Here is a 19,404-nt window from a genome sequence, read left to right on the forward strand (position 1 = left end):
AATACCTTCCTATTATTCAGAAGAGTAATTCTCAGCTGGTACATCAAAATTCAGACACGCTAAATCTCCACGTTGATTTCCCCATCTCCTAGTTAAACACGATCCTTCCAAGAGGGACAGGTATGCATAGCAAGACAAGGTATAGATGTGCCCATAGGTGGCACTCTTGTCCTGACACAACACTGAAGGACCACCAAGTGTCAGTGCTCGTTTCTCTTAGTCGACAGGGGCCCAATTCAATTAAGAAACTTACTAACACCATAAATATCACGAAGCATTTCTAATGAACAATTTAAATTTTATTGTCAACACACTCAAAAACCAAAACCTATGTGCAAAACAAACATACTTCTGAGAACATCCAAAATACAAAATATTTCACACCAAAGTTTGTTACTGTAAAACAAACAAACAAAGAAAGACATAGAATATGCTGATGTATATTGTACATGCTCAAAGTCACAAGCTTAAGAACTGTACTACAAAAAAATTGCCACACAGTTTTGGAAAGCGAGCATTTGATTGTTTTTAAACATCTCTGCATTTCTAGTTCTATACTTTTACTTGGAAACTTCTTAGCAGTGGACAGAGACATGATAATTTTGTCTTCAAGGTTTGTTTTGAAAGCACCATGACAACAGACTGTTCAAACTACTTCCCTACACAGGGAAGTCTAAACAGAGACAATTATTGCATTTATGGCTTTTTAGGGATAACATTTATTATTATCTATGATAGGTTTGTGAATACACAACACACAAGATCAGTATTTCCTAGTAGTCCTTCCTGGAAAGCAAAACTTGTGCTTTCCAGTGTTGCCCACTTAAAATCTGTTCTTTTTATATACTGTCTAAAGAAACCAAACTCTCATACTGTATACAAAACATACGTGCTTGGCCAGGCATTGACCAATTTTCCCTTCTTCCAGATACTGTAAAACTAAATGAATCCAAACAAGCAAAACTTCTCAATTGGTTAAGCAGCAAAGAAGTTTTGCTAACTTTATACAACAGATAGACTTATGCTTAATTTAAACTTATTTCCAAAAGGGTAATACGACTAAATAAATTGTATCAGACAGTGACACACATATTATGCTCCATTACCAAGACCCTAAGCTTAGTCAGAAAGGGAGAGAGGAAAGGAGCAAAGGGAAGGGAATGTCTGTTCTCAGAGAACTGAAAGATTTATGCTGCACTTCACTTTTCTCTTAAAGGTCCTGAAGAAAAGTTTTATAAAGCTACCTCTAACTACTTCTCACACAAGAAACCAGTTCAAAAATCTATTCTGAACAGAATCTCCTTCTGAAAAGACCAAAACATCCCTGCAGTCTGATGTCTAATGACATTCTTGGCTTGTAACAACACATATTCACCTCTCTTCATCGTTTGCTAGATCGCTTCTCATACTTATCCTTTGTGTGCTGGCTCCTGCTTCGGTGCCTAGGAGGAGAGTAGCTGACTCTCCTTCTGGACTGAAAGCTGGGTGTGTATGGGTGAATTCTGTGTTTCTTTGGTTTTTCTTCTTTCCTGCTTTTGTTTGCCTCTGGCTCCTTGCTGACTTCCTTTTGCTCACGTTCTTGGTCTTGTTCTTTCTGAGACGGTAATGTGTTTTTGATGGTATTAATAAGAAATCTTTTGTTTGCACCAGCAAGAGGACATTTCAACCTGTAAAGACATATAAAAGCAATCAAAAGACAAGATTTGTCCTGAGACAAAACTGAGAGTTTAACTTCAATAATTTTAAGACATGTTCGTGTTTTGGCTTTCCTTGCATGCCACCTAGTGTAAACTCTCAGTACAGAAAGATACACTCAAGGTTGTCTCCATTCTTCCTTTACGTTATTTTGTAGAATAAAGGTTATTTTACTTCAATGCAATGAAAATCCACGATTTTCACAAGGCAGCAGGAAGCAGATGGGGCAATGCTCATGTTTACCACACTGTTTGTAAGGTGCTAATGTATTTGTTTGTCAGTGCTTAACTTAGCTATTCAGGAATCAAATATTTAGTAACATTCTAAGTCAAATGAGAATGTTTTACAAGACTGTACTGTAGTAGATTAAATAAACTGAAATATTTAGGAAGTAAAAGAAACATTTGCACGAAGAATCCAAATAACTGTAGTAATCAAACAGATAAAGGAGGCATGCAAATTTTTACCTACATTTAGCAACCACCAAATAAAATGTTTTATTTCTTTTTCTTGAATAGAAAAGATATGTAGTAAATTCTTTCCCATTGTTTCCAACTTCTTTTCCTTTTTGCACGTAATTTATTAGCCTGTTTTAGTAAACACATACTCTATACTGCATTTATCCTCTTGGTATCATTCTACACTACTTATTCCCAATTTTTCATCTCTCAGAGAAAGGAATGAAAACCATACAGCTTTGAATATATGCCTTTGAACTGGACATTGTATTTACCTCAGATCTGCCTATTAAGCACTACTTGTTCTTGTCCTCAAAGAACTTAGAGCCATTTTAGAGGTATGCATTAAACAACCAAATTGTTTCATTTCTGCCATGTTTCTTGACATTTTGACATCGTAGTTAGTTTAGAGTCTCATAGATTTTATCCATATAAATCTACATTATTTTCATAGAGTAAAAAAATGCTTTGGATTGGAAGGGACCTGAAAGATCACCTAGTTCCAACCTGGGGGCAGGGCTGCTACCCACCAGCTCAGGCTGCCCAGGCCATCCAGCCTGGCCTTCAGCACCTCCAGGTACCCACAGAACTCTGGGCAGTCTGTGCCAGTGCCCCACCACCCTCTGAGTAAACAATCTCCCCTTGTTTAGTGTCAAAGCTGTTCCCCACTGTCCTATCATTTTCTGCCCAGCCTAAAAGTTGGTCTTCCTCCTGATTATAAGCTCCTTTCAAGTACTGCAAGTTCACAGAGAGGTCAAATCTAGCTTAAAGAAAAAAAATAATAATTAAGTTGCTTTGTGTAGATGTTTTGTAAACTAGGGAGACAGTCATTATGTATTAGGTGTATTACTGAATGCAAGTACACAGCTAACATTTGTCAGTAAAAGAGTTTCCATTTCAAGCTACATCAGCTAAGAACATGGCAAACAAAATGCCATGCTACACAAACACCAGCCAACATTCAAGTCCTCTGTATGTCTTATGCCAGCATTGAACTGTTGTATTTCAATGCTTCCTACCAAGCAGCTTTCCCTTGGATGCATTAAGGTACAAATTATTTTACATTTGTCTCTTTCCTCTTCCTTTTCTTAAAAGCCAATGTATTGATTAAGCACTAACATATATAGCACCAGAATGAGATAGTCTGCCCCAAATAAATCCATTTTGCTGAAGTATTTATTTCTTTTTGGCACTAGGAGTGCTGCCTGAGCTATACTAAGAATGAAAACTGATGAGAAACGCAGGAATTCAGGGTCGGTTAAGAGATGCCATTAATTCACTATCACAGTGATAAAGAACGAGCCCCTGGGTTTTCATGGAGCAGCAGTAAGTCATGGCACTGAAGAGAAACAGCAGTTTCACTGACCTCAGACTTTAACAAAACGTATTCTGCCATTAAGTCTTGAAAATAAATGAGATCATGGCATATGAGAAACACTACACATGCACACTCATAAGTCCAAAACGTTTACATATATACATGGCACATAGTAATGGTGAAAATTCACAAAGAGCTGTATTATTAACTCATTGATGTCCTTCACAGCATTTCCGAAAGTAAGAAAATTGTAGAGTACTTCTACAGCACACTCCTAAAGACAAGCCTTTGGCTTGCTGCAGCTCTGATCCTGCAGTGCTCAATGCCACAGCTTTGCCCTCCATGTACATTGTGAAGTATTGGGAAGAAAGCTCAGCCTATGCAAGGTGGATCACAATCTCCTGGCTAGTGAACTGTGCCACAGAACAAACTGCAAAAGCTTCGAATAAGTAAATAAAGGCATTAAAAGAGCATTAAGATTTCAAACTCAAGCTTGCCTGAAGCAGAACTGCAGGCATGACCATGAATGCACACTACAATTCTAAACAATCTAGTTTACAAAGCAGACTCAATTTTGCAGCAAAGCATTCACTCAGTGTAACAGTTTACCTGCTGTATTTACACGAAGAATCCTATTTACCTCCAAAGACAAGTCTTACATCCCCTCACATTTCTCTGCTATGCAGTGATGAAATGGCAACTTCACAGTTTAAGCAAGAAAAAGAGACACAAACCATCCTTGCATACATACATCAAGTCTTACTCTTCCTTTTGATGTTTTCAACCAACTTCTATGTAACAATCATCTTACTTTTCAGCCAGTGCTGCCATCAAGTTTAGCACAGTAGTTCAGTACACAAGTGTACATTATGGCTGCTTCTCAGCAAAACTCACTAATACTGCTTAAGATGCTGAAGTACACTGCCAGTCTCCCCTCTGCTGTGTAACTGAACATGCCAACAGGCTTGGCACAGTCAGCCTCAGTATACAAATCAGATCATCAGATCTTTCAAGAAAACAAAGTTTTTTATGCATGAACTTAGAAAAACATTTTTACCACTTCCAAATTGCCATGGAAAATACAGTATTTAACAGAATTATAACTGAAAGCACAAAAAGCAGCTAGAGGTTGTTTTACAGAGCAGTTTGCCAAAGCAAGTAATCTAGGCTGCTGTCCTTTCACAGGGGATCTCACAAAAGAGGCTGCCTGGAAGCACACTGCAAGCTCTTACATACGGTCTTGGCAGCCAGATGCACCAGGCAAGACTTTGCATGGGAGGCTGTGCTCTGATCCTAACAGTTTAAAATACTTATGTCACAATGTCCATCTGTACCTCATTCCTCCACCTCTTCATATCCAATGAAAAAGATTCTGTGGAATCACATCGCAGAGTTTCTGCATTATGACACAACGCCCATTCAAAGACAAGATGCAACATAGCGTATCTCTGTTTCTGTATCCTCAAATCTTTCTTATACTTATTATTTCACATTCTGCAATGTTTCTGGCCAACTGATTTGGAATTGGGCAGAAAACTATATATAGGCATGAAACTAATCTCAGGAGTACTCTGCAAGAAAGAGAGCTAAAAATAATTTAACGCTTCCAACATTTATCTATTCCTTACAATTTCATCTGCTCTGACAACGCAGAGCTGAACAAGCCATCCTAAAATATCCTGTTTTCCATATCTTATCTTAGGAAGCCAGTTTAGCCTTAATTCACTTGATGCCAGGATCCTTGAAGAACAGATCCATACACCAGAAGAAAAAAAAATAGAGTCTCCAGAATGTGTCCCCACATTTTTTTTTTTTTTTTGCAGTATTTTAATTGACATTCTCAAAGTGGAAAAAGCCCTTAAAATGAGACCTGACTCCACTGCTATTAGGAAGCTTAAGAATTACATACATAGGATTGACAAACTCTGTAAGAAAATCTGAGCTTATAGCTTGATTCTACCTGAAGACACACAGTGCAGATCTCCAGATAGAGCAGTGTGGGGTACTCTGTCTGTGTCAATCATCCTCTGATGAATCAAGAATATCTGCATGCATCAGCACAGGTTGGGGGCTGACCTGCTGAAAAGGAGCTCTGCAGAGGAGGAGCTGGGTGTTCTGTTGGGCAGCAGGTTGTCCACGAGCCAGCAGTGTGGCCCTGTGGCCACGAAGGCAAATAGGATCCTGGGATGCATTACAAAAAGTGTGGCCAGCAGGTGGAGGGAGGTGATTCTCCTCCTCTACACTGCCTTGGTGAGGCCACATCAGGAGTGCTGTGTCCAGTTCTGGGCTCCTCAGTTCAAGAGAGAAAACTTCTAGAGAGAATCCAGTGGAGAGCCACTAAGATGATTGGAGCCTTGGAGCATCTCCCATACGAGGAAAGGTTGAGAGACCTGGGGCAGTTCAGCATGGAGAAGATAAGACTGAGAAAGGATCTCATTCATACTTACCAAATACTAAAGGACTGGAGTTAAATGGATGGGACCAGGCTCTTTTCTGCAGTGTGCAGTGACACAAGGGGAAATGGGCAGAGACTGGAACACAAGAAGCTCCGCATGAACAAAAGAAAGAACAACTTTACTTTGGAGGCGACAGAGCAGAGGAATAAGCTGCAGAGAGAGGCTGTGGAGCCTCCTACTCTGGAAATACTCAAAATCCAGCTGGATGCTTTCCTGTGCAATCAATCCACTCTAGGGAACCTGCTTTAGCAGGGGGCTGGACTACATGATCTCCAGAGATCCCTTCCAACCTCTATAACTGTGTAATACATTTATCTATTTCAAGTGATCCAACTCTATTTGTCCCTAACTTCCTATCTTGGATCCAGCTGGTCCTTCAAGTATTAACTTCCAAACAGCTGCTCTAATGTCTTTTCTTATCTCAAAAATTATATAATCCTAACAGTATCACATAAAGTTACCTACTTTACCTACCCATCTTCACATGGACATCTTCAGAAGAGGATCCTCCCTTTCCCTACACATTTTCTTTCTTGTGATTAGGTCCATTCATGTTTGAATCAGACACATCACCAGCAGGTTCTACAGCATCGTAAGAATCAACAAGAACCACTGAGGCCAGAAAACACATATGAATGGATGACTGAAGGAATTAGTAATAGTGTAGTGCTAAGAGCAAGAATCTTTAGAACATCCAAGGAATAAGTCAATGCTCAAGAGTCAGTAAAGCAAAAGCAACAAAGAACATCAAGTATTTCTTGAACAAATCTGTCATGGATCTACACACCACCAATTTTAATTGAAGTGTGGAGGCCAATCAGCTAGATCTCTTAATCAAGAGCTGATGCAGACCATGTTGTGGTGGTTTAAGGCCAGCAAATACCCTAGCACCAGCACACTACTCTCTCACTTCCTTTCCTCAACAGGACAGGAGAAGAAAATGTGATGAAAAAGCTCACAGGTTCAGATAAGGACACAAGTAAAACAGACTCAGTGTAAGGGAAATTAATTTATTGGCAATCAGTAACAAACAAAAGTAGTGAGAACTTAAAGGAAACTACAAACACCCTCCCTCCCAATCTAACAGCAACATTCTCAAACTGGAAGTAACCAGCAACAGTGTCCTATATTTTCAAGGCTGAACTGTTGTCTCGGAGGCCCTAGGCTGAAGGACAACCACTTCACACATCTTTCTCCTGACTGTCAGCTACACTATGCTTGATGTTTGCAATTCAAGCTCAAACAGCAACTGACTACCCACATCATATGAGGAGACTGCAAAAAGCTAGGTAGGGATGCCTGGGGATCTTCTTTAAGCACTATACTTGAGCTGTGGAGAATTAATCACTGTGTACAGTAATGGAACAGTTGCATAGATCTGAAAGCAGTCCCAAAGCAGTGTTCAGAGGCTTGCTAAGGTTTTGCTTCCAGCAACACCCACCACGAGACTCTACTCATTTGTAATGGTATGCACAACAGTTTTCTGTGAACAGCACCTTGACACACACTTCCCTTTACTAACTAATTCCTGTCAAATACCACTGATGTATATTTCCCCATATCCAACAGCTGCTGGAGAGCAACATAAACTGGAATCTGTGAAGTATGAGCAGCAGCTGCATTTGCCTCTACTCATCCAAAGAAAGATGGCAAAACCAATCTTCTTTCCATAGGTCCAGTCACTTCCACTGTCCAGTGCCCATGCAGGATTGATGGCCTTATGGTAGATCTTTCCAGAGGTTCTACATTGCTCCTCCAAGACTCCCATGACAAAAGATTGAGGCAATCCCACAGGTCTTTGTGTGTGAACCACACCTGTAAGCATTTTGAGTTTGGCAAAGAAGGGAGGATCTGTGTTCCACCCATTAAGACTGTGCTTTAATCACGTTGGTGATGATCTCATCTGTTCGCTTCTACCAGTTTATGCTTTCCTGGATTCAGTCTTTGAACATATGTTTTCACAAAATTTCTTGTTCACTTCATTCAGCATTCACAAAACTCAGGACAGCAGCTATATTCTTTTCAGTAGTTTACTGTCGCAAGAGTATACATCAGTACTGAATGTAATCTCTGAAGCCCTTTGGGATTTACTGTTTAGTGTTGTTTACATCTGATGGTATTTTGCTGCACTGCAATACTCAGCTTAGTACAGTCTCCAGAGATTTTTCTCTCTTTGAGAGAATTGTCATATGCAAAAATATCACCTGTCAGAGCAAAATATCCTGAGCTGCAGGCTGTTAGAGCTGGAACTGTAAGGTGAGGATGTACTGCTATTTTCTCATATAATTCTTACCCCGTTTCCTAGACCCTAACTATTGGTCACCGATGGAGACAGGGCAATGCAGAGATGGATCCCTTGTTTGAGTCAGTACAGTACAGCTATTCTTACATTTCTCCACATTTAAAAAGATCCTTACTTCAACAATCTCAGTTCAGGTTATCACTGTGCCAAACCTCATGTCAATAGCTTTCCTCTTTGTGAAGCCTTCTTGGCAGTCGTCTTCTACGTCTTGAGCACAACTCTGGCCCAATCAACTGCTATTCCAAAGAACAGGTCACCCTCTGCTACGCCTCTGGGCACTGGGTGTTTGTAAACCATATGTTAACCCCCTGTACCAATAACTATAGCTGTGTGGGACCTTTGCTCTCACACAGACAAGGAATAAGAAATGGCCAGGAGTAGAGGCCCACACACACTCCAGGAAGATATTCCAGACTGCACAAACGGCAGCAAAGTCAAGGAGGTATGCCAGAGTATCGTACAGAAGAAATCCTTCACATCTGGAATTAACTTGCAAATGTTTGGGTGCGTATAACTCTTCATAGTGCTAATTATCTGCATAGGTTTACCTGGTAAATTAGCAAGGCTCACAGAGGACAAGCACGCTGCACAAGAAAAACTATAGCCACTCCGGGGGGATTAAATCAATTTAATTACTCTCATATAAAGGGTGTAAATTGCATCCCTAGCAGAAATATTGGGTAAAATACACACACACACACGATTTGTTTAAAAAACATAAAGGATTGTCTTTTTTGAGCAAGACAATTTTCATCTCTTCAGAGCTGCTAAAACAAACGTAGCTAAGAAATTAGCCAAGAACATCATAAACAGGACAGGCTTATCTTGTAGTGCTCTTGGTAGAGGAAGCCAGACCTTATCTACAAATGAGTTTACCACAGTCAATTGGTGTACTGCTTGCGTGAACATCCCTAGATCCAACAGCCTCTTATCAAAGTCATATTCATTATCTTAAGATGAATGACCCTTTTCACAATGTTATTTTTTCTTTAATTGCAATTATATTCATTATATTCCATTATAATCTACCTGTAAAACCTGAAATATTGCATTGAAGATTTCACATTGGATTTAAATACTGATACCTTTTTCCCCACTTGCTATACAATTTAGCCTCAGCATTATAGATTTTTTTAGTACTAAAAAAAAAAAAAAAAATGGTCTCCTTCCAAAAGCCAGGTTATAGATTCAGTTCATTTTTTAGCTGAAATTTATACATGGATTCTGCGCTAGAGGATAATTTATTACTTTTATTGTTTGAGGCTAAGGCTTCTTTTTCTGTGCTATCAATTTTTTTAATTTAAGCAGGATCCAACCAAGTAACATATGGCCAGTATGAATGTAACATATATATAGATATATTCATATTTATAAAGACTCAGAGAGTTCTGATCTAAACTTCACACCATAATTCAATCTATGGTAGTAAGGAAATACCACTCCAGAAGCGACACCCAGCTCTCCAATTACTTTGCCTTCAACACATTCAGCCAAGCAATTTTATGCTGGCAGAATTTTCTTCAGCTTCTTTATTATCTGGGCTCTAATTTTGCCCAGACAAATTAATACCTGGATGAAGAAAAGAAAATATTTAAACGCGATGCAAATTAAAACATAAAGACTTCTGTCACCCATTAAATACAAAATCTATTTTGGCATCAGTCATTCACTTCCTTTTGGCACAACTTACCAGCCCATCGCTCCCATTGTTTCAGCTCTGGTTCTCCCACGTTTTGCCTCCTTCAGTAACTCTTCCACAGCCTTCCTAAACATGAGGAGAGGAAAAGAGTTACCACTTGAGGAAAACAAGAACTTACTACTTCACGCACTTATGTAAATAAAGTGGAAAGCTTTTTGTTTAATTCATTACAGGGAAGAAAAAGGAAATGTAAGCACAACAACTGCAATACTGACTTCAATTCAAGAGTAGAAATAAAGTGCACGGAACTGGTACACTACTCTAAAAAGCACAGTCCCCAAGGCTTTTGGGAACACTCTCCCCTGCTGTCAACTTTGGTTCTTCCTCAAGTCCTCCAACCATAGCACATCTGTTTCAAACACAAATAGACACCAGCAAAATACCAAGCAGCCAGCTGACAGTATTTCTACCGGTTATTAAACCGCACCAGTTCTAGTTCAGTGGTGGAAGAAAGAAGCTTGTCTATGTGCTTATGAACAGCTGCCATTCAAAAAGGACTTCATATTACCAGGATCTTCTAGTACAAACCAGCCAGATTAACACTAAAGCAATCAAATAACCACGCTCACTTAAAAAGTCATTGGAGAATGCAACTTACTCAATTATTAGCTAACTCCCGCACTGTCAATCTTTTCAGTTTTCTTTACACATTAATTTCAATTTCAAATAAAACTTTAATAACTGCTCAACAGTACATGGTTGAAGTCAATGGGAAAGCCAATAAGGAGATAAAATGAGTCATTTATTTCATAAATTGGATGCATAAGCTAACAATTGGGTTAGTTAACTGTAAGCAACTATAGATGCCATCCAGTAAGAACTGTGAGACAGAACAGGAGAGCTATGCACCTGGCTGTAAACCCACAACATGAACCTAAGCATTAGCAGCACTGATATGGGTAGGACTGAAGGTTCAAGGAATTAAAAGCAGGAGGTAACTGAGAGGGTATGTACTGCTCAGCTCTCCCAGCTGTAGTGAGGCAGAATGGCTGCTGGCATCAAGCCAACCAAGAGCATCACCATTCGCCTACTGCAAGAAAAGAAAGGGTGAGTTCTTGAGCTTTCAACTCAAGGTGCAAAGAATCCGTGCCCTATCACAATGTTACATCCTAAGATTCTGCTGCTTTTCTGTAACAGATTACAAAGAAGAAAAAGCCCTGATTATAATTTTTGATGTCAAGCCAAAACTGGGACTAGACAAGTCAAGGCTCATCATCTAACAAGCAGCAGAGCCAAGACAAAAAGCAAGCAGCTTCTATGGTAGGTCCACATGAGGATATATTGCTGGGCTCTAAACATCTAACACAGTTGTTTGTTACCATTTAGGTTACTGAAGCCTGCACAGAAAAACACAAAAGGTCTTAGCTTTAATTGCATACACTGCACATGAATGAAATAAAATGCACAGGAATTAAAACTAAATAGTACCACATTTCCTTCAATATCTAACAAGAAAACTTGATGCAGTCACACAGCAGTCAAACTCTACCCCTCTTCAGTTTGCTATGGTCTTAACATATATTTTCCTAGCTCCATTCATTAGGACTGGTTGGTGACATTTTGTATGCACACACACACATTTTCTTTTGTATTGCTTTTGGGCGTGTTTTGCTTTTTCCTGGTGAGAGAAAACAAACTGCTAAACGGGTACAGTGTAACATGTACCAATGTACAGCCACCCTTTTTACAGCTACCCATGCAGAACTGCAAGCAGAGTTGTCAAATTTTACACTTACAGTAATCATTCATTGAGGTAATTCCTGACTTCAGAGCAATTTACAGCAAGTACCATTTTTACTGAAAATTTCTAAACAAACTTCTGGAATCTGCCATCAATCCTCAAAGAGCATGGAAATAATCCTTGACCAACCTGTCTGTCTGAATAGAGTCCTTCATTTCAAGGGGAAACGATTCCATCTAGAAAAAGAGATCTATGCCAGGCAGATACACAGATACTCACAGATTACAACTTGCATTTGAAGGGTTTGCAAAACAAAGAGCCCACAGAAACAACAGCAGGGAAATGCACCACAAACTGTTGTGTTATTTGTCCATTCACTAATTTATTAATGCCACATTGGCTTAAGGTCTCTCACAGAAGTGCCTCCAAGGTTATCAATATGATCTGAGCAGCAGCTGTGCTTGGGGTACTTCAAGTCCCTTTTTAAGCACATATTTCACTGCAATGACATTCAGCACATCTGCTCATTCAAAGAAATGGAGTATCAGCACAGTAAGCTGTTGTGTCAGTTATGTGCACCTAGATGCAGCACTGCCCTCTCAAGCCAGCCAGGTACAGCTGCACTCCCAGGCGAGAGCAGAGAGACATGTGGCACTGCAATGCCCTTGTACTGCAAGAACTGTAAGAAACACAGGCTCAGCCACCAAAATGTAGCAGATGTCACACACTTTGTGAAGTCGAGGCAAAATGCATTTTTCCTTCCAGACTTAGAATTTACCACCCGAGCAGCGTGAACTAGCTCAGAGAGAGCACAGCAGGAGCACACAGCCTCTGAAAGCCTGTCCTGAGCCTTCAAACAGAAGCACCAGACAAAGGGCAGGAAAGAGGAAAAAAAATCCTCACTGTTACTACTGTAGCTGCCAGATTTTGTGATTGTAAGAAATCTGTATAGCAGTCTGTACAGATTAAAAGCCTCTATATCTGCCACTATTTTATTTAAAAAATCATAAACCAAAGCATTTCAGCTATAAAACACTAATAAAATGCACACATAAATATTTTAAACAGCTGCAGTTCAGCTTTAGAGGAAACATCAGGATAAATTAATATGGTGACATCAATTCTATTAACTTGCGTAGGAATTATAAGCCATAAACTATGAGATACTATTTTGCAATGTTTATATCATAGATCAGACTGACTTGGCATCTGCCTCAGCAACCTGAAATCAACATCTTCAGCTCTAACAGAAGTTATGGCATAATACTGTCTTTTCCTATTGTTATTATGCCTAATCACTGCATCTTTACAAAGACCTTCTGATGTGCACAGACCAAGGGAAAAAATGCTCAGATCATCTTTGAAATGATGTGTTTCCACTCACAGAACCCACATTCTCTGCATAAGTAAGTTAAAAGCTATGCAAACAGGGTTTTTGCTTTGCTTTTAAAGGCCTCTTGGGACTCAGCATTCCTTGCTGTCTTCATTTTTACAGCTTGGTTACAACTCAAGCATTCCTGCAGCCAGCAGATTCAGCTCCAAGCACACAGCTTTCACATGAGAAGAAACTAAAGAGATGGAAATCAGGAGTGGAAAATGAAGCGCAGAGGCATATTTAAGAGCACAGTAATCATTCTGGCACCTTTCATAGCAAGGATAGCAAGCACTACTTTGAACTTGTGGCAGTTCTTTTTGAGCAATCACGTTTTGCTAAACAATACAGTAACGTGAGAGCGCAGGTGTACAGATGCTTTATATCTTCATGAGTATTGTCCAAGATCTTATTTACATTTCTGAAGGATAAGACTTTGTCATCTATATTCCAAGGCCACAGGCAAAACTTCCACCTCATAAACTCTAACAACTTGCATTATAAAATGCACATGCCCTAAGAACGGAAGAATGTTAAGCTTCGACATCAGGCAAAAATCACATCTGTTTTCTATTCTTCATCCAGGGACCGGGCTTCATCATTCTTCTGAAAGAGCAAATTTATAAACTGAAATATGAACTATGGATAGCAAACAAGTACATGAGATACAGCTACAGGCAATGAAAACACCATGTAACTAGAGACTATCAAATGCTTTTAATTATAGACAAAACTGTAAGGGGAAAATACATCATGCTGGGTCCGACAGCCTGGGAGAGCCTCACAGCTCTGTGCCCCAAATCCAACTTGCAGCAAAGCTGAAAATCTGTACCCAGCAGGCACACACATACACTGCAGGCATGTGGGTCCCTTTCTCATTGCAGTGGCTGCCATCCAGTGTCACCCACTACAGCCTCCCCAGGTGTTGGGAGCAACCTGCCAGCTCTTGGTTCCAGCCCAGCTGCTGGCACCACAGACACAAGGCCCCTCCAACCCTGCTCTGACTCAAGGTACTGCACTCTCATAGCCCCATAGAACAGAGTCCTCACCCAGGAAAGGGCTGGAAAGGAATTTCAGGCAGGACAGACTGTGCTGGTCAGGCACAGGGCACGACCAAGCACGTGTTACTACCAGCAGCCTGTTCATAGGTGACCAGTCCTTTTTATTCCTTTACTCATTTATTTTTTCCACTCCTCCCTAAATCATCTATATCAATCCCTTTCCCTGTCTTTGGTTTCTTCCCTAAACATCCCATAATAAGCTTTGTGCAACCTTGAAATGCTCCTCCTCACCATCTCACAATGTGTCCCATATCCCAGACAGCAACTTCCTTCAGTCCCAAAGGTGCTGCAGCACTGAGTCACTGCAATAGGGCACCAGGAAGGAGATGCTCATCCTTCCAGACCTGGCCTGGGGTTCCTGGTGTCCTGCACCGCCTTGGGCCTCTGTCAGCTGGTGGCACCAGGAGTAAGGGAACTGGAGCAGAGCTGTGTGTAAAGCCTCCTGCTGTTGCTATGCCTCTGCAAGCACACAAGTTAACTAACCCTGCCATTGCTGCTCATGCCACCGTCTTATTGGAGATCTCAAAGAACTGCAACGGCAATGTATTTACTGGAACTGCTTCACACCACACAGCTGACTATGAAACACACAGACATGCAAGCAGAAAGGCAATACTGGCATTCAACAACTGAAGGAAGAGAAGGGACATCTTACCACATGCAGCTCTGCCAAAGACCTTCAGAGCATCGCTAACTACTTGCAGTCTATACCATAACCTGAAAGGGCAGGCTGCTTCGCTGCTGGACCCCCACATCACTGAATGCTCACACCTACCTGCTGGGCTCCTGGTCCTGACAGAGAGCTGCAAGACCCAGAGAAAACAACAGGGCTCTTTTTAAAATAGTGTTATGCTGACAATATAACTTATTTCTGGTCATGTGTGGGGCTGGAAATAGAAACAGATGTTGGGTGTTATTATATCCAAGTAATTGTCACCCAGACCTTCAGTTAATCAAAGGTCTGAAGATACTGCTTTCTACAATGGAGGAACAGTAACGAAGGCCAGTGTTATTCATAATGAACTCTTATGAGCTAGTTTGTCCTGTCTGCACACTTATTGATGAAAAGGGATGCCAAAAAAGAAGCCTAAGCCAGACCATTCAGAGCAAGGATAAAGAAATACACAATACAAATACACCCCAAAATTCTCAATGTAGAGCATCTTTGCCTTTCAACATTCACGGGGCATGCTGATGCTCTCATCTTTCACAGATCAAGATTGTAGCTTATTTAAATATTCTATTTATCGGTCTCACAAGTGCTATTTTCAGGACATTTCCATGCTGATATTCTCGATGGCTCAACCTGAAACAATGGTATCAGCTTGCAGACCAATTTCTGCCATGGGAGATATGACAAAAATGGGAAATAATGACCTAATTATGACATTTCTAATTTAAATGTTAAAAACAATAGTAAGAAATGTCAATTTCTCCAAGGTGCAAAGCTTACTTGTTAAGGAGTGTAATTGGGACATCCGTGCAGCAAAATAGTGGGCTATCAATTCTCAACTCAACAAGAGGCCTCTTGTTACAAAACCCAGTAATGGTCTTTCTTGGAATTCAGAACAGTATCTCCTTTAGGAAACACTTATTTCCAAGATGATGCTCCAAGCAGGCTTGGTAGGCAATTCTAATAAGATTCTGAAATATTTATAGCTAATGAGAGAAAGACTTGACTATGGAACAATTTGGATAAAATAAAATCTCTTCCTTTACACTGCCAGGGGAACCTCATTTTTTTTTCTGTGCTTCCAACACAGACACCAAGAACAAAGACCGTTCAGGAAGAAGAAAAAAAAAAGATGGGGATATTTAGTAGAAATTAAGTAGCAAAAGCAAGTACACATGCTTGCAGCAGAAACAAACAGTTCCTGGTAGCTGATTTGTAAGGCTTTTCTTTACAGTGCTGTCTGTTGGGTCATATATCTTAACATCACCATTATACACTAACAGAATTTACCCCAGGATTTCCAAGGGATCACAAGATACCTCTGGCTTACAGTCTGGATCTGCACTGACATACCAGAAAGTTCAGAGGAAAAAACACCAGCTCAGGCTTCCAACAAAGGTTATTGGGTAAAATGCGAAATAACTCAGTAAAATGCAGGGAACAGTAATATTTTACTGATTTTAAGACTAATTCATTTTTTAAATCCATAGTATGCAACAGTTGCACAGTAACCTGCAGGTCAGCATTCCCCTTCCGCAGCGACTCCCGGTGAAGAAAGCATCAGACACAAGATGAAGCATGAGTCAGACACACAAAAACGGGGCAGTAGGGACAGAACAGGACAAACTGGATAAAGACTCTTCCTAAACAATTACAAACAAGTAGCACAGTCTGCTTCTCTTAGCAGATTCCAGTCTGAAATGCTAGGAAACAAAATTCACTTCAGAACTGAAAAAAAACATACAAAAACAGTTAAGTTCCACAACACAGCCTCATGACCTCACCATTCCGTGCCCATTTTCTAACACGCTGCCATGGAAAGAACAGTGGGTCCCAAAGCAGTCTGAAGCAGGATGGAATTTCAGAAGGGGTTCCTAGAATAGAGGGCAGCCTGTTTTAACCACTGTATGGGGACACAAGTCCCCACCACAGCAGCAGCAGAAGGCAGGCAGCACAGAGTCAAAGAATCACAGAATGGCTTGGGTTGGAAGGGACCTCTAATCCCATCTAGTTTAACCTCCCTGCCAAGGGCCAGCTGCCACCCAGCAGCTCAGGGTCCCATCCAGCCTGGCTTTGAGCACCTCCAGGGATGGGGCACCAGAAGTTCCTCTAGGCAGCCTGTGCCAGTGCCTCACCGTACTCTGAGTAAAGAATTTCCTCCTAACATCTGACCTAAGTCTTTGCTCTTTTAGTTTAAAACTGCTCCCCTGTCCCACCACTACCTGCCCGTGTAAAAAGTTGGTCTCCCTCCTGCTTATAAGCTCCCTTTAAACACGGGAAGTACAAAATACTGGCTGCAAGTGAAAAGTGCTTGGACTGGCACAAACAAAAACAGCATTCGTGCCTATATAAAAAGAAGCTTTAATATTTAAACTGGTGATCTGAGAAAAGAAGTGCCTTACCTAGAATTAAAGGCTTCTTGGAAAGCATTACACTCTCTATCCTTCCCACCATCCCAGCAGCATCACATGTATCTAATTTCAAAGATGTGTCAGATCTAAGCAGAAAGAAGCGACTTAACATAGAATCACTTCCACTGGAAAGGACCCCTAAGGCCACCTGCTCCAGCCCCCTTAAATAAACAGGGACACCTAGAGCTATATCAGGTTGAACAGAGCCCTATCGAGCCTGGTCTTGAGTACTTCCAGGGACAGAACATCCACCACCTCTCAGAGCAACCTGTGCCAGTGCCCTACCACAGTGATTGTAAAACAACTTCTTCCTTGCATCCAGTCTGTATGTCAGCTCTTTTACTCTAGAATCATGTCCCCTTGTCCTATTGCAACAGACTGCTAAAGTCTGTCCCCTTCTTTCTTACAGTCCCTCTTCATATACTGAAAGGCCACTCTCAGGTCACCTTAGAGCCTTTTCTTCTCCAGGCTAAACAGCCCAGCTCTCAGTCTGTCCTCATAGGGAACTCGTACCATCCCTTGGCTCATTTTTGTGGCCCTCCTCTGGATGCACTCCAACAGCTCCATGTCTCTCCTGTACTGAGGACTCCACATCAGGACGCAGTACTCCAGGTGAGGCCTCACAGCACAGAGCAGAGGGGCAGGATCACTCCCTTGGCCTGCTGGCCACGCTGCTTTGGACACAGCACAGGATACGGTCGGCTTTCTGGGCTGCGAAGGCAGCCATGTCCAGCTTGCGATGCAGCAGCACTCCCAGGTCCTTTTAGTCAGGCCTTCCACTCTCAGATACATCTCTTCGGAGTTATGAGACAGAACCACGGGACCACTTTGCTGTAACGGTCCCACGCAGCTGCTTGCAAAAAACTCAACCTCTTTTCATTAAGCAAATAACTTTAACCACCCATTTATAAGACCTTTCGCTCTCGCCTCTAAATACCACCCCAGGAACGCTCACAGCAAGGATTACGCAGCGATGTACGCTATCGCCCAGCGAGGGCTCAGAGCAGCGTGCAGGCCGCACACGCCGGGCCCTGCAGGCCAGGAGCCGAACCTCGGGCCGGGCCCGAGGCCCCACAGCCCCACCCGGCGCCAAGGAGAAGCCGCAGCCCGACCCTCAGCACAGCGCGGCCGCCCCTCACCTCTCCAGCTCCGGATCCTCCTCCATAGCGGACTGCTGCGCGGCTCGTCACGCTGATGCCGGCGCCATTCCTGCTCTCAGCCCAGCTCCTCAGGGCGGAGCGAGCAGGCGCAGACGGCAGCGAGGATCCGGCGGGGAGGGGCGGGGCGGGGCGGGGCGGGGCGGGGCGGGACGAGCCCCCGGGCGGCCGTGCTCCCCGCCCCGCCCCGCCCCGCCGCGGGTTGCGCTCGGGAGGGCGGCGGTGTCCTCCCGGCCCGGGGCTGTTGTATGTCCCGCCCCGGCCGCGCTGCCATAGGCTGAGCTCGCCCCGCGCCCGGCCCCGCGCCCCGGGGCTGCCGCCGGAGTGGCGGAACGCGGCGTCACTTGCGCTGCCCCGGGGGAGGCGGGGAGCGGAGCGGGGCCGGGCGGCGGGGAGGCGCTGCGCCGAGTGCCGCCCGGAGTTCGGCCGCCGCCGGGAGGAGCCGGGTGTGCAGCCGTCGCCGCAAGTCCGTGCCGCCGCGGTGAGTCCGCGCCCCGCGCCGCGCTCGGTCCCCTCGGGGCGGCCCGGCCCCGCGCTGCCCTCCGCCGTGGCCGCTCCGCGGGGCGGGTGCCGGGTGCCGGGGCCTCCCCCGGGGCAGGGCCCGTAACAAGTGCGGGAGGGGGGGAGCGGCGCGGGGCCGCCGGGTCGCTCCGGGGCACTTCGCTTCGGGAATCGCGTTACCGCTGCGCGGGGAGGGCGGGGCGGTTGGGACGGCCGAGGGCAGCGCCGGGCTGTGTGCGCGCCATGCCGCCGCCGGAACGCACGCCTCGGCGCGGTGCGGGGCTGCTCTTCTTTCCCCCGCTCGGTTACGCCGAAGGTGCGGCTGGAAAACTTGAAATGCGGCGCCTTCTGAACTTTCCCAAGGCGTGCTGTGACGCTGCCGGTGCTCCTCGCTCCGTGCTCGTGCTCAGCCGAGCGGGGAACGAGCGCTGTGGCACCGACGGGCAGGACGGCACCTGGGGCTTCTGTGACCGCGCGGGGCGTTGGTTGTTTGCTGCTGTGGGAAGCCACTATTAAGTACGTCTGAGCTTTTTTTAATTACGTGATCTCGTTGGCTTGAGTTGGTCTCTGTGTGCGAAGTGAAAATGTCACGGATCAGCTTTGGGGCGTGTTTGATGGTC

At 43.3% G+C, this 19,404-nt stretch overlaps 2 protein-coding genes across 4 annotated transcripts in view; one reads left to right on the top strand and one right to left on the bottom strand.

Moving 5' to 3' along the window:
- Positions 1 to 277: 277 nt before the first annotated feature.
- LOC116244152 (protein POLR1D) lies at positions 278 to 18,405 on the bottom strand. 2 transcript variants are annotated; one of them, XM_031615692.2, is made up of 4 exons: positions 18,266 to 18,401; positions 16,500 to 16,589; positions 9,920 to 9,994; positions 278 to 1,667 (listed from the first exon to the last, which is right to left on the bottom strand). In XM_031615692.2, exons 2-4 carry the CDS (start codon positions 16,511 to 16,513, stop codon positions 1,382 to 1,384), a joined length of 375 nt encoding a protein of 124 aa, XP_031471552.1. In that variant the 5' UTR covers positions 16,514 to 16,589; positions 18,266 to 18,401; the 3' UTR covers positions 278 to 1,381. The 2 variants fall into 2 exon arrangements, with proteins under 2 accessions (XP_031471552.1, XP_031471551.1); XM_031615691.2 differs by lacking the exon at positions 16,500 to 16,589 and having other exon boundaries at positions 18,266 to 18,405.
- Positions 18,406 to 18,510: 105 nt separating this feature from the next.
- Positions 18,511 to 19,404, top strand: part of LNX2 (ligand of numb-protein X 2) — a 59,195-nt gene continuing 58,301 nt past the window's right edge. The window contains exon 1 of one of the 2 annotated variants that reach the window (XM_090133754.1): positions 18,511 to 18,764. The gene's annotated coding sequence lies outside the window, so the exon portion shown is untranslated. The remainder of the gene's footprint in view (positions 18,765 to 19,404) is intronic. The other variant, XM_031615639.2, reaches the window with a different exon arrangement.

This window comes from Phasianus colchicus, chromosome 1, assembly GCF_987193195.1.
Source record: "Phasianus colchicus chromosome 1, bPhaCol1.hap1.1, whole genome shotgun sequence".
NCBI lineage: Eukaryota > Metazoa > Chordata > Aves > Galliformes > Phasianidae > Phasianus > Phasianus colchicus.

Coding starts and splice junctions, on each gene's coding strand:
- LOC116244152 (XM_031615691.2), bottom strand. CDS start 18,291: ATGGAGGAGGATCCGGAGCTGGAGAG. Junction 9,995..18,265: donor GAGGATCCGGAGCTGGAGAG/GTGAGGGGCGGC, acceptor CCTCATGTTTAG/GAAGGCTGTGGAAGAGTTAC. Junction 1,668..9,919: donor ACAATGGGAGCGATGGGCTG/GTAAGTTGTGCC, acceptor ATGTCTTTACAG/GTTGAAATGTCCTCTTGCTG.